The sequence below is a fragment of the Bombina bombina genome, chromosome 10 (genome assembly GCF_027579735.1).
Source record: "Bombina bombina isolate aBomBom1 chromosome 10, aBomBom1.pri, whole genome shotgun sequence".
Classification (NCBI taxonomy): domain Eukaryota; kingdom Metazoa; phylum Chordata; class Amphibia; order Anura; family Bombinatoridae; genus Bombina; species Bombina bombina.
Window position 1 is genome coordinate 121,926,731 of NC_069508.1, and position 14,054 is coordinate 121,940,784.

At 33.2% G+C, this 14,054-nt stretch overlaps 1 protein-coding gene across 3 annotated transcripts in view; it reads right to left on the reverse strand.

Moving 5' to 3' along the window:
* ADGRL2 (adhesion G protein-coupled receptor L2) overlaps window positions 1-14,054 on the reverse strand; it is a 276,588-nt gene that overhangs the window by 76,395 nt on the left and 186,139 nt on the right. For all 3 annotated transcript variants that reach the window (XM_053693323.1, XM_053693322.1, XM_053693321.1), the window contains exon 5: window positions 5,722-6,522. In XM_053693323.1, coding sequence (XP_053549298.1) covers window positions 5,722-6,522 — 801 coding nt within the window. The remainder of the gene's footprint in view (window positions 1-5,721; window positions 6,523-14,054) is intronic.

Below are 14,054 nucleotides of genomic sequence, written 5' to 3' on the forward strand. Positions count from 1 at the left end.
TCTCTCATATCTCTCTCTCTCATATCTCTCTCTCTCATATCTCTCTCTCTCATATCTCTCTCTCTCATATCTCTCTCTCATATCTCTCTCTCTCATATCTCTCTCTCTCATATCTCTCTCTCTCATATCTCTCTCTCTCATATCTCTCTCTCTCATATCTCTCTCTCTCATATCTCTCTCTCTCATATCTCTCTCTCTCATATCTCTCTCTCTCATATCTCTCTCTCTCATATCTCTCTCTCTCATATCTCTCTCTCTCATATCTCTCTCTCTCATATCTCTCTCTCTCATATCTCTCTCTCTCATATCTCTCTCTCTCATATCTCTCTCTCTCATATCTCTCTCTCTCATATCTCTCTCTCTCATATCTCTCTCTCTCATATCTCTCTCTCATATCTCTCTCTCATATCTCTCTCTCATATCTCTCTCTCATATCTCTCTCTCATATCTCTCTCTCATATCTCTCTCTCATATCTCTCTCTCATATCTCTCTCTCATATCTCTCTCTCATATCTCTCTCTCATATCTCTCTCTCATATCTCTCTCTCATATCTCTCTCTCATATCTCTCTCTCATATCTCTCTCTCATATCTCTCTCTCATATCTCTCTCTCATATCTCTCTCTCATATCTCTCTCTCATATCTCTCTCTCATATCTCTCTCTCATATCTCTCTCTCTCTAATCTCTCTCTCTCTCTAATCTCTCTCTCTCTCTAATCTCTCTCTCTCTCTAATCTCTCTCTCTCTCTAATCTCTCTCTCTCTAATCTCTCTCTCTCTCTAATCTCTCTCTCTCTAATCTCTCTCTCTCTCTAATCTCTCTCTCTCTCTAATCTCTCTCTCTCTCTAATCTCTCTCTCTCTCTAATCTCTCTCTCTCTAATCTCTCTCTCTCTAATCTCTCTCTCTCTAATCTCTCTCTCTAATATATCTATCTCTCTAATATATCTATCTCTCTATCTATCAATCATCTATCTATATACACACACAGAAAGAAGTGAACTCTCAGGAACGAACACCACACATCAATATAATTCCTGGATAAAGGATTGCCTTAATAATGGTAACTTGCAAACATAGCACAACATAATTAATCATCTAAAAGGGAACTACATAAAACATGGTAGAAGAAGATGAAATTAATGTAAGATACTAGTTTAATTTTAAAAGTACAATTAACATCTGAAAAATGAGAAATAACCTTGGAAAAAAGTGACTGGCACAGACATAATGTATCATTTATAGAAGAAAAATTCTTAGAATATTTAGGGACAATAATTTGCATTTGTAAAGAAAACAAACAACAATTTGTTTTAGTTACACCGTCAAATAATTTACACTTAGTCAAACATCTTTTGATTGAGATACTCAAATTACTATTAATATTTTGGACAAACAAAAAACATTATTTGTAAGAATGCTTTATTTCTGCTTTTAAACGAGATTGGCAAAAAAAAAAAAAAAAGTAAGATTCTGTAACTCATCCTCAACAAATAAATAAAAAGTATACAAAAAAATAAAGAAAGAAAAAGCATTAAAGGGACACTGAACCCAAATTTTTTCTTTTGTGATTTAGATAGAGCATGCCATTTTAAGCAACTTTCTAATTTACTCCTATTAGCAATTTTTCTTTGTTCTCTTGCTATCTTTATTTGAAAAAGAAGGCATCTAAGTTGTTTGTTTGTTTCAGTACTCTGGACAGCACTTTTTTATTGGTGGATGAATGTATCCATTCAAATAAAGATACAGAGAGAATGAAGAAAATTTGATAATAGGAGTATATTAGAAAGTTGCTTAAAATGTCATGCTCTATCTGAATCACAAAAGAAAAAATGTGGGTACAGTGTCCCTTTAAGTATGTTGAGGCTGCATAGCCCTATCACACCATATTTAAAAAAAAAATCAGCTTTTGATACATTGACTAAGATCTTTCCAGTCTTTGGCCAATTCCTGCCGTTTCCAGATTAAAAACATCTCCAAAATTTGCAATTTCCTCACACAAGACACAACTAAGATTTTAATCCACTCCATCCATCCCTTGACTATGGTATCTCCATCCTTTCTGGTTTCCCTAGCTGGCGTCTATCTGCTTTACAAAAAGATAATAAATGCCAGGCTGATCTACCTTACACGTTGCTCATCATCTGCTGCTCCTCTTTGCCAATCTTTTCACTTTCTTCCTCTTGCCTCTAGAATAAAGTACAAAATCCTGACTTGGACATTCAAGGCCTTAATAACACTGCTCCTGTCTATATCTCAGACCTCTTCTTCGCAAGACTCTCCCCTAGTTTCCAAGTTTCAAGCGCTCCTTAAAGGGACAGTCTAGGCCAAAATAGACTTTCATGATTCAGATAGGGCATGTAATTTTAAACAATTTTCAAATTTACTTTTATCACCAATTTTGCTTTGTTCTCTTGGTATTCTTAGTTGAAAGCTTAACCTAGGAGGTTCATATGCTAATTTCTTAGACCTTGAAGGCCACCTCTTTTCAGAATGCATTTAAACAGTTTTTCACCACTAGAGGGTGTTAGTTCATGTATTTCATATAGATAACACTGTGCTCGTGCACGTGAAGTTATCTGGGAGCAGGCACTGATTGATTAAACTGAAAGTCTGTCAAGAGAACTGAAATAAAGGGGCAGTTTTCAGAAGCTTAGATACAAGATAATCACAGAGGTTAAAAGTATATTAATATAACTGTGATGGTTATGCAAAACTGGGGAATCGGTAATAAAAGGATTATCTATTTTTTAAAACAATAAAAATTCTGGTGTAGACTGTCCCTTTAAAGACTCCACTGTTCAGGGATGCATACAATATACACTAACATTTACTTACTTCAGTTCCTCCTCTCCTTTTTTTCATCCTCTGAACCCCCTTAGCATGTAAGCCTACAAGCCCAGCTGCTCTGTAGATCACCTTCATGAGAGCTGATTTACAATAGTGCAACTCTTGGCAAGACCGTCTACCCATTTGTCTCCTATAGATGCTAGCTTGCATATCATACCTATGCTAATAGCATTGCAGAATCTGTTGGAGCTCTACACATAACGAATAATAATATTAATAATGTGCTTAGTACAATGCTTTGAGTAAAAGGTACTGGCTGGTGTCGCAGACGCTTATCTGTCGCTCAAATGAACATGCTGTGGACAACAATAAACAACCAATGCATACTCTAGCATCCACATAAGCATGTGTAAAAAGTGATGATCTAGGGTTAAAAATGTTACTTTTCATTAAAAGGGAAATTAAACCGTGATATTTTGGTGACAACAAATATGTTAAACCAAAGTAATCATAAAAAGAAACAGATTGTGTAAAAATAGCAAACAACTTGTTTTCTTGCAAAATGAGAACAAAGTAAATCTGACTGTTTATCAAATATATTTGCTTAATAGCAAACAAGCTTGTGTTACTCTAGAAGTTTTATGACACTGAGCCAGATAAACTTTCCTGTAGAGACCACAGCCTTCTTGTGGGACTGTGACAGGAAGTAATGTACATTGCAGAAATTAAGTTTAAAAAAAATAAACAAAGGGTAAAATTCATTTAAAATGATGACTAATACAAATTACAATTATAAGCCACTGCTTGTTGGGTTTTTTTATTACAATAATTAAATGTATGTATTTACTGTTTCATATCCATTTAAAAGTTATATTTTATTTATATTACAAGGGTTCTTAAAAGTATACTGCACACTATGATGTTTATTTAAAAGATACAATGTATTTAGGCAAACAGCTGGCAAAAGTGGGCTCTCACCCACAATGAGGTTGATCTCTGCTGTTGTCTTGTCTACATAGCTTTTCTATAGGCTATATGGCAGCACAGAACTTTTCATGTTTGGGTGGCAGTTTCAACAAGTAAAAGGCATCTAATCAAAATGACAAAATAAAGGTAAAATAACTATTAAAAAACAATTTAATACAGTCCAGTTAAAGGGATAGAAAAGTCAAAATTAAATTTGCATGCTTCAGATGGAACATGTTATTTTAAGACACTTTTAAACTGACTTCTATTTTCAAATGTGTTTGTTTTCTTAGTATCTCTTGTTGAAAATGAATATTCACATATCATACACTAGTGGGGGCTGCTGTTGATTGGTGCCTGCACACATTGGTCTCTTGTGATTGGCTAACTAGATGTGTTCAGCTAGCTGCCAGTAGAGCAGATATGTTCCTTCAGCAAAGGATAACAAGAGAATTAAGCAAATTTGATAGTAGAAATAAATTGGAAAGTTGTTTAAAAATGTATGTTCTATCCATATCATGAAATAAAATTTTGGAGTTTCCTATCCCTTTAACTGGATCATTGGGAACACAACAAGGGAAAGAATGTTACAGACAACGTCCCTTTAAGTATAGCATGTTGGTGACCATGTCAGGTCAAACATAGGAAACCAAGTCCCTTATATTTCCATAGTTTAATAACTACTGTTTACAAACCACAGGACCCTCCAAGTAACAGTTTAATCCCATCAGTAGACAAGTCTAAAGGAGTCTTATAGCAGGGCTTGTCGATACTCAGAAGCAAAGGATCCACAGGTCTTCAAAAGTAGAACTGACTCCTAATATTTTGGATTATTCAACATGCTTCTAAAACGTGTCTCTGGCTCCTAACAATATATACTTGTCACCTATGTTTCATACAAATTTGTCGATCCTGTGAACATTACATACATATTAAAGAACATATACATATATTGAACTGTTTTTAACAGTTAGTATAAGAGCACAGACATTTTAAAAAAGAAATTGTAAAAGTAATGAGGCAGCAAAGGGGAAGGGAAAAAGAGGATTGCCCTTGATCATTCTTTTTTCTATTTAAAGGGAACATTCTAAGCAAAATTAAATGTTTATGATTCAGAAAGGATATATAATTTTAAACAGCTTTTAATTGTGCTAGTTCATGTGTGCCTTAAAGATGACATTGTGCTCACTCCCGCAGTCAGCACAGATTAGCTAAATTGCAAGTGTCAAAAGAACTGAAATAAGGGGGCAGTCTGCAACCGCGTTAATTCTGCAAAACTGGGGAAAGGGTAATAAAGGGATTAGCTATCTTTTTAAATATACATTCTAGTGTAGACTGTCCCTTTAAGAAACAAGAGCTTAACTTAAATAGTGACTTATGTATTTATCTTTTTGAATTAAAAAACTGATGTTTAGGGAAATGCAAAAAGGCAGATAATCTATGTTCCTAAAGTTTTACTTCTAAATGCATTATTAGGTGTACAGCATTCCTATCTACGGAAGTTCAGGATAGGCTCATTTTTATGATGTTGTTTTATTCAGCCATGATCATCAGAAATAAATAGTTTTTTAAGCCAGAATTGTGCCTGGGCAAAAGAAAGACATTTTGATGCTGGGCACAGACCACATAAATGTGTTCAAACAATACTAGAGTTCTCAAAAAATGTATTTCAAGACAATTAAAGACCTTTAATCTGACAACATATAAAGCTCAGCAAAACTAATAACTAATACATTAGCTCAACAATTCCCCCAGAAGAACAGTAATCTTACAATTGACATTATCCTATGTAGCACAAAATATGCATGCAATAAAAATATTTTATTTTGCCAAGTAAACTGGATCTGTGAAGAAAAAAATATATAAACTATTTTAATGACCTAAATCTACATTTTATAGCTAGTCACAAATTAAAATTAAATGCCCAGGAAAAAGAATAAAAATAAATAAATAAAAAAAATTCATACCTTGGGAAAAATCCTGAAGAATAAACTCAAGAGAATATCTTAGGATAAAGTTGTTATTCCAAACGTACAGCTGGTTATCTCGGGGATTATAATCCACTGCAGCAATATATTGATACTGATTAGGAAAAGGTATATCAACAGATTCTCCTCTGCTCATTTTGGTATTGAAGATGTAGTCTATTGAATTTTTTCCAGTTTCACTTTCGTTATCTTGATACACCGATCGAACTACATAGAGAACTCCACATATCATGAAAGCATTTGATGCTGCACGTTTGTCATATGATGTTTCCCATGTTCCTTCAAAGCGGAGAGTGTATGGATTTAGCTGACTGATCACAATCATTCCATTATTTTGTTCAGTAGCATATATTACCCATAATCCATTTTCATCAACAGCCAAGTCAATATCTGTTTTTCCTCCCCATCTATAAGGAGAGGTGTCATGGTAATTGGCAGTATTAATAATTGCCTCTCCACTCTTGATTCTAGTCCTCAAGTCAAATTTTACAACATTCCTGGTTCTTTCTTTGTTAAAAAAAACTGCACCATCATAAACCACAAATCCAGTTCCATCTACCCTATTAGGAAGTTTATAGGTTGTGGTCTGGCGACCATTTTGGAAGTCCTGCAATGAGGCAAATTCAGTCAATGTATCCGTACGATATGGAGTCCATGGCATGAAATATATTTTATCTGCTGCTTGAAGAGGGTCTTTGCACCAAGCACCAGCTTTTTGCTCAGCTTCAAAAATATACGGAGAATCCACGACTGCCTTCAATATCCCAGGGCAAACAAAAACTATCGGAAAGCAAGAAGATGGTTATTTTACAAAAAAAACTAAAACAAACATAAAAAACATACATTTTTTTTGTTTTATTCTAACAATTTCCAATAACATCACTTTCATTGTAAAAATGTTTTTTTAAGCATTCTAAAGAGAAAAAAAAGGAGTTCTTGTGCACAATTATAGATTTCAAGCAGGTAAAAAAAAAAAAAATCCCACAGAATTGCTCAGAATACAGTGGTCCCACTGCAGCTAAGGATTCTGGGTAGTGACACACAAAGGATACTCGCAGTGCATCGCTGTTTATCTTCAAAATGGAGAGGAATTAAATAGATACTAAATAGTACCAATGTAAATTTTCAAAACAAAATTACATTAGCTTTTTATAGGAATGAGAGCTCATAAATCTTAAACAGACAATGAAAAACCACACATGGGGTAAAGGTATTAAAATGGGTAAATGGTTTTCCATTTCTGCCACTAGTAAAATGAATGCACTGAGAACTTTAGGAAGTGAAACAAAAGTCGAAACATCTCAAAATTAGGAACACAAAACATTTATACGCCAACTGGGAGCTGGAATAAAAACAAAACACAATTGAAGCGATGAATGAAACAAACCAGAAAAAGTCTGTAATCGTGTCATGCGATGGGAAAGGGTCTGGAAGCCAGGCAAGGTGGAACGTAACAAAACAAAATAGAGAAAGATGACGGAATTAAAAAATAAAGAATAAAAAAAAAAAGGAATAAAAAAAGAATAAAATAATCACTGAGGGCTGAGAAAGAAAAGGAAATTTCATTTCCCACGAGAACTTCAGAGACTGTGTCCCACCTATGTGATATATCCAAATCATTGTTTTATTAACAACCAACTTGTTTATGGAGTGTATAATGACATCCTGTTGGTTATCAGTGTTTAGGGATTAGGGAATAGAAAAAGTTAACATCCATATGGCACATAACAAGGAGCTGGGGTTTGGACTACGTAAATTATTTACCTTTTTGTTCCACTTCTATTTTAGGCATTGGAAGAGAAAATGAAAGGGGTGCAAGGAGAAAAGAAGAGAGATTAACATGAATTTCCTATTTTTTTTTATTATTATTTTTGTAGTTAAATTAGAACAGATACTAAAGCAGGGACATCAAGAACTCCGCCATTTTGGATAAAAAGAGAAACTCGAATACCTATCAAAAAAGACTTATATTATTATTAAACAAATTATGTATGGAAAAAAATAAAAAATAAAACAATATGTTGGTCTGGGTCTTCTCAATGTTCCTTAAAAGAAAAAAAATGCCAGCCTTACTATCTAAATTGCTTGCAGCAATCATGAGTTATACAACATATGATCTTATGAGCAATTTGATGTTTGCTTTTACATATACGGAGTCATTTCCATAATCAAATAATTGCAAAGAACAACATGTTAGGTAGTTAAAATTATGAACCCTTTTTTGTAAAGGAACCATACCACCTCAAAATAATTGGCTTAATTGTGAACCAAAATGTTGTAAGTTTGGCATTTGTGCGTGTAAAATTAATATATAAATGCTTATAAACATGCAGGCAAGTCTGGCTGTCATCCATCAATAACCACTACATTCATACATACAATTAAATTCTCACTGGAGACAGGAGGGATGTAATTTTGTACCAAGATTAAGAACAAAGCAGATTGTTAGATGTAGAATAAAGTTCCCAAAAAAGACAATGGTTTCACAACAAATCCAACTGTTTGAGATGTCAATAATCCTTTAAAAAGAGACATTAAAATCAAAAATATATATTCCCATAAAATATTTCATTAAGAATAATTAACAAAAAATATTTTGCCTGCTTTTCCTGTAATTTAAAGGGACAGTCTAGTATAAATTACATTTTCATTATTCAGAAAGGACTTTTAATTTTAATCAACTTTCCAATTTACTTTTATCATCAAATTTGCTTTTTTCTCTTGGTATTCTTAGTTTAAACTAAACATAAGTAGGCTCATATGCTAATTTCTAAGTCTTTGAGGGCTGCCTCTTATCACATGCTTTTTAAATCTCTTTCAACACAAAGAGACAGAAAGTACACGTGGGACATATAGATAACACTGTGTTCAGACACAGGGGGTTATTTAAGATTTAGCACAAAACAATGCTAAATTTAAGACAATAGATAATAAACAGTCACAGTCATGTGATCAGGGGGCTGGAAGAAGGTTCCTAGATACAAGGTAATCACAGAGGTAAAAAGTATATTAATATAACTGTGTTGGTTATGCAAAACTGGGGAATGGGTAATAAAGGGATTATCTATCTTTTAAAACAATAACAATTCTATGGTAGACTGTCCCTTTAACTCTGAAAATGGTAGTTTTTTCCACTAAATGACAAAAGCAGATTGGATGGAGTTACTGCTAAGTCTCCTGAAATATCCAAACTAACAAATTCCAACAGCACAGTGCGTGTTTATTTATATTTGTTGGAGCATAAAGATGAAAGCCAATATGGCGACATTTCGAGTCATCAACTATTACTCATGCCTGGCATGAGTAACGGTTGATAGTCTGAAACATCGCAATATTGACTTTGATCTTTATGTTCCAATAAAGATAAATAAAAAGGCATAGTGCTGTTGGAATTTGTTTATTTAGTTTTTTCCACTGCCCACAAAGAGGCTGGAGAGAATTCTACGGCATGCAGATCGCTAAACCTCCAACATTCTGCACAGTAATTGGTTGATAGGCATCAAAATGACAGTTTTTAAGATTTTTAAAACATGTATTTTGCATGTAAACCTTCAGTAACGCATTTAATAATTTTTGATGCACAAATAAATAATATGATTTTAATGTCCCCTTAACTTGAAGGGAGTTTAAACACTAACTACATTTAATAAGAATAGTATTGGGGGTATTCCTCGCCTTCTTCTAGTCAAGGGCGGTGCCATGTTGAAATCTATCTTTCACTATATTCCACCTCTGACCTGTCTGCACATGGGCAGCAACTCTCCTTCAGATACCTGCTGTGTACCTTAGGTTCCAGAATGACAGCACCCATGATTAGAAGGAAGTACATAAAATGTATTTAGTGTTTAATGTCCCTTTAAGTAGATTTAATTATATAGTACTGATAATAGCATTAAAACCGGTCTTTAAAAAAAAAAAGTGCAATCTTCTACAACAACATTGCCTCCTAAAAGAAAAAAAAAAGTAGTTTACTGTTTGCAGAATTAAACTTTAGAGACATGGGAGTCAAAGCTAAACTTTTAGACGAAGCATGCTTTGGAACATACTGTATGGCTTGACAAAACTGTTTAGAAATTAGGAGCCAGTAAGAATATTTAGAAGCCACATAGTGTTTTTTTGTATATAAATATATGGAGAATAACATGAAAAGTTAGGAGCCAGGTGTAGAATTCTGGGAGCCAGTGGCAGCCTGGCTCCTGGATTTGTTGAGTGCTAAAGACTTGCATGCTCTAATACCTCAGCATGCACTCATGGAAGAGCTCAATTTTAAAGGGACACTAAACCCAATTTTTTTTCTTTTGTGATTCAGATAGAGCATGAAATTTTAAGTAGCTTTCTAATTAACTCCTATTATCAAATGTTCTTTATTCTCTTGGTATCTTTATTTGAAATGCAAGAATGTAAGTTTAGATGCCGGCCCATTTTTGGTGAACAACCTAGGTTGTCCTTGCTGATTGGTGGATAAATTCATCCACCAATCAGAAACTGCTGTCCAGAGTTCTGATCCAAGAAAAAAGCTTAGATGCCTTCTTTTTCATATAAAGATAGCAAGAGAACGAAGAACAATTGGTAATAATAGTAAATTAGAAAGTTGCTTAAAATTGCATGCTCTATCTGAATCACGAAAGAACATTTTGGGTTCAGTGTCCCTTTAACAATGAAGACTAAAGAAGTATATTTGATAACAAGGGTAAATTGGAACTTTTTTTTTAAATTGTACATTTAATATGAATCATAAAAGTTTAATTTTAACTTACATGTTCATTTAACTGAATAAATGTGACAACATCAAACTTTCCATTCTATTTCAAATAATAATAAAAAATAAATGGCAGAAAACCTAGTTGCATTATAGCAAGTAAAATAGACTTGAGTTTTCCGTCTCCTGCTCCCGCATTCATGTATTCTCTGAATCTAGTGTTCATAACATACACTGGTATCAAACGCCTTCTGTTGCTGGAAGTCATAGTTCAATATAGATACTTAAAAAGGGACATGAAATCAATTTTATCTTTCATGATACAGACAGAACATACACATTCAAACAACTATCCAATTTACTTCTATTATTAAATTGACTTCATTGCTTTGGCATCCTTTGTTGAAGGAGCAACAATGCAGGACTGAGTGTTAGCTATACACATCTGTGAGCCAATGACAACAGCATTTATGTGCAGATATCAATCAGCAGCTAGCTTCCAGGAGTGCATTGCTGCTCTTCAGGCTACCTAGGTACTATTTTCAACAAATGATACCAAGAGAACAGGCAAATCAGATAATAGAAGTAAATTGAAAGGTCTTATAAAAGTGCATGCTCAGTCTATCCGAAACAAGAAATTTTAATTTTGACTTAACTGTGCCTTTAACTCTCTCACTAGTATATTATTGTATTCCATCTTTTTCTTTTTGTTTTTGTTTTGTTTAAAGGGACACTGAACCCAATTTTTTTTTTCTTTCGTGATTCAGATAGAGCATGCAATTTTGAGCAACTTTCTAATTTACTCCTATTATCAATTTTTCTTCATTCTCTTGCTATATTTATTTGAAAAAGAAGGCATCTAAGCTTTGTTTTTGGTTCAGAACTGTGGACAGCATTTTTTTATTGGTGCATGAATTTATCCACTAATCAGCAAGAACAACCCAAGTTGTTCACCAAAAAATGGGCCGGCATCTAAACTTACATTCTTGCATTTCAAATAAAGATACCAAGAGAATGAGGAAAATTTGATAATAGGAGTAAATTAGAAAGTTGCTTAAAATTGCATGCTCTATCTGAATCACGAATGAAACATTTTGGGTTCAGTGTCCCTTAAATGGAAAACACTGGGTGACCTTTTAGCACCAGGAAAAGTCTAACACAAGACATTTAACATTTTTATTACAATACATTTTAAGTGACAGATTTTCTTTAAGAAGAAAAATATACATCTATGTTAAAAGGTAGTATATTAAACTTATTTTTTTTTTCTTTGGTGCATGTAAAAAAAATGACATTTTAATATGTATTACTTTTTGTTTGTGTTTCAGTCTACCACAGAGTGTTATTTCACAAGCATTATAAAAATTTGTTGAGTTGAATTACCTCTGATATACAGTTAATCACAGCCTTTACAGATATTAGAGTACTATGGACAATATAAACACTGGTAAAAGAGCAAGGTATATTCAGGACTATTATACACTCTAGACTGAATATGGTTACATTTAATTAAGGTAAAAGCACCTAAGATTGACTCTCAGCAGTTTGGGCACAGTGGGATTATCTGAAGTGCTATAAGAAAGAGTGAAGTTTTTATTTCAGGGACTCATTACAAATTACAGTCATTTATTATCTAGCTGTGTGAATCACCCTTCTGTTGTTTAAGATATCAGTTTAGCGTTGCCAATATTGGTTGCTTTTGTGACAAAAGAATCATATGACATTGTTACAGCCTGAGATTAACAGCTTCATTTTCAGTACAAAAACAATTTACCTGTGTGTGGCCTAATACTGGTTACTAATATGATACAAGGCAGGGTAATATTTTGAATAAACGTTTAAGTAATTTATTTTTTAACATGTGTATAAAATCATTCTTTAAACACTTATTTATTTTTCTTTTGCATGAATACAAGTTGTTACATTTTTTTTATGTGTATCATATACATATACCAACAAAGAGAAGCAAATGTATCCATTTCAATAAGGATGAACTTTTGACAAATATTAAACATCTTTTTTTTTTTTCTATTTTAGTTAAAAACAGTGTTAAGAGAACAAAAAAGTTGTACTTTAGCCAACTGCAATACTTATAACAAAATTACTAATTTGACCGCTATCTCCTCTTAGATGCTGGTTTCATGTGCAGTTCTGGATAGAGATTAGCAAGACTGCTATGAAAAATATTCTGTAAAGAGTAGAATTCTATAAATTATTCAGTAGTCTTCCTTAACTAAGGGTGCAGAAAAAAAAGGGAAAAAAAGATGAATTAAAGTACATTTTATTTGATTTATTTTCTCCAATAGTCTATAGTAAGCAAAAGGTTTGTAAATCAACATAGGGTACTCATTTAAATATGGATAAACATGTAAATCACTTGGATTTGGCTACAACAACCTACAGAACTGTCTTTATGAGAAGATGTGCAATGTACAATTTACTGGTCTTTTTTATAAAATAATAAAATAAAATAATAATAATAAAATTTAAAAAAAAAAGACAACAAAGGTTAATTATTTTTGTTTAAATGTGCTTATTTTTCGCCAATACAAATTTAGCAAGTTCCAGCACATATCTGTGAGTGTGTAGATAATAGGATCTGAACAATAAGAGACACAAAGAAACTGGGGTACAAACTCCAAAAAATAATAATACAGGTAGCCCTCGGTTTACAATGGTTCAATTTACACTGTTTCAGAATAACAACCCTTTTTTCCAGTCATGTGACTGCTATTGAAAAGCATTGAGAAGCAGTGCATTTATTAAAATAGCCATTAGGTGGAGCTGTCTGCTTGTGTTGCAGCAAAGCCAAGCAAGCTGAAATTAATCAGTTTAACCAGACCTGAGCTATCGAGCAGATTTCAAAGGAACAAGATCTTCCTGTCTATAAATCAGTCCAGATTGGAATGCATAGAAAGAACTGTTTGCAGAAAAATGCAAGTGAAGTCTGTGTTGTGTGATTATTTTATTAGGTTTATAATGCTGTTTAGCAAATGTTTTTGTTCATTTAACTTAGTTTAATTATATATTCTGTGTTGTGTGACTATTTTATTAGCATTTAAAGTCTTCAGTACAAAGCTTTAAAAATAATGTATTAGGTGTTACTTATAACAATTTTGAGAGGGGCCTGGAACCTAACTCCCTCACTTCCCATTGACTTACATTATAAACTGGGTTTCAATTTACAACGGTTTCGATTTACAACCATTCCTTCTGGAACCTAACCCCGGCGTAAACTGAGGGCTACCTGTATTACATGCTATTGGTAACCAACGGCTTGCATTTGGACATAACTCATAGCATGAGCTTCATGTTCTTAATCATAATAAAATATTTTCTTAAGCAAGAGTTGTAATATGTATTAATACTCGTTATACAAGATTAATGCAAAAAAAACAGACCTTTTATTTTCTTAATAAATTTGCTATGAATTTTTGCACGTGCTAGTGTTACATTCACAATGTGCAAGAGAGGAAATATATGGTAATTTCCATGTCACTTATATTACCCTCTAGAAACTTACACTTACATTATAGCTACATGTTAATTTATAACTCTAATATTGGCCAGAGAAGTAATTCCCACAAATTTAGGGGTTGGTAATAAGGATACA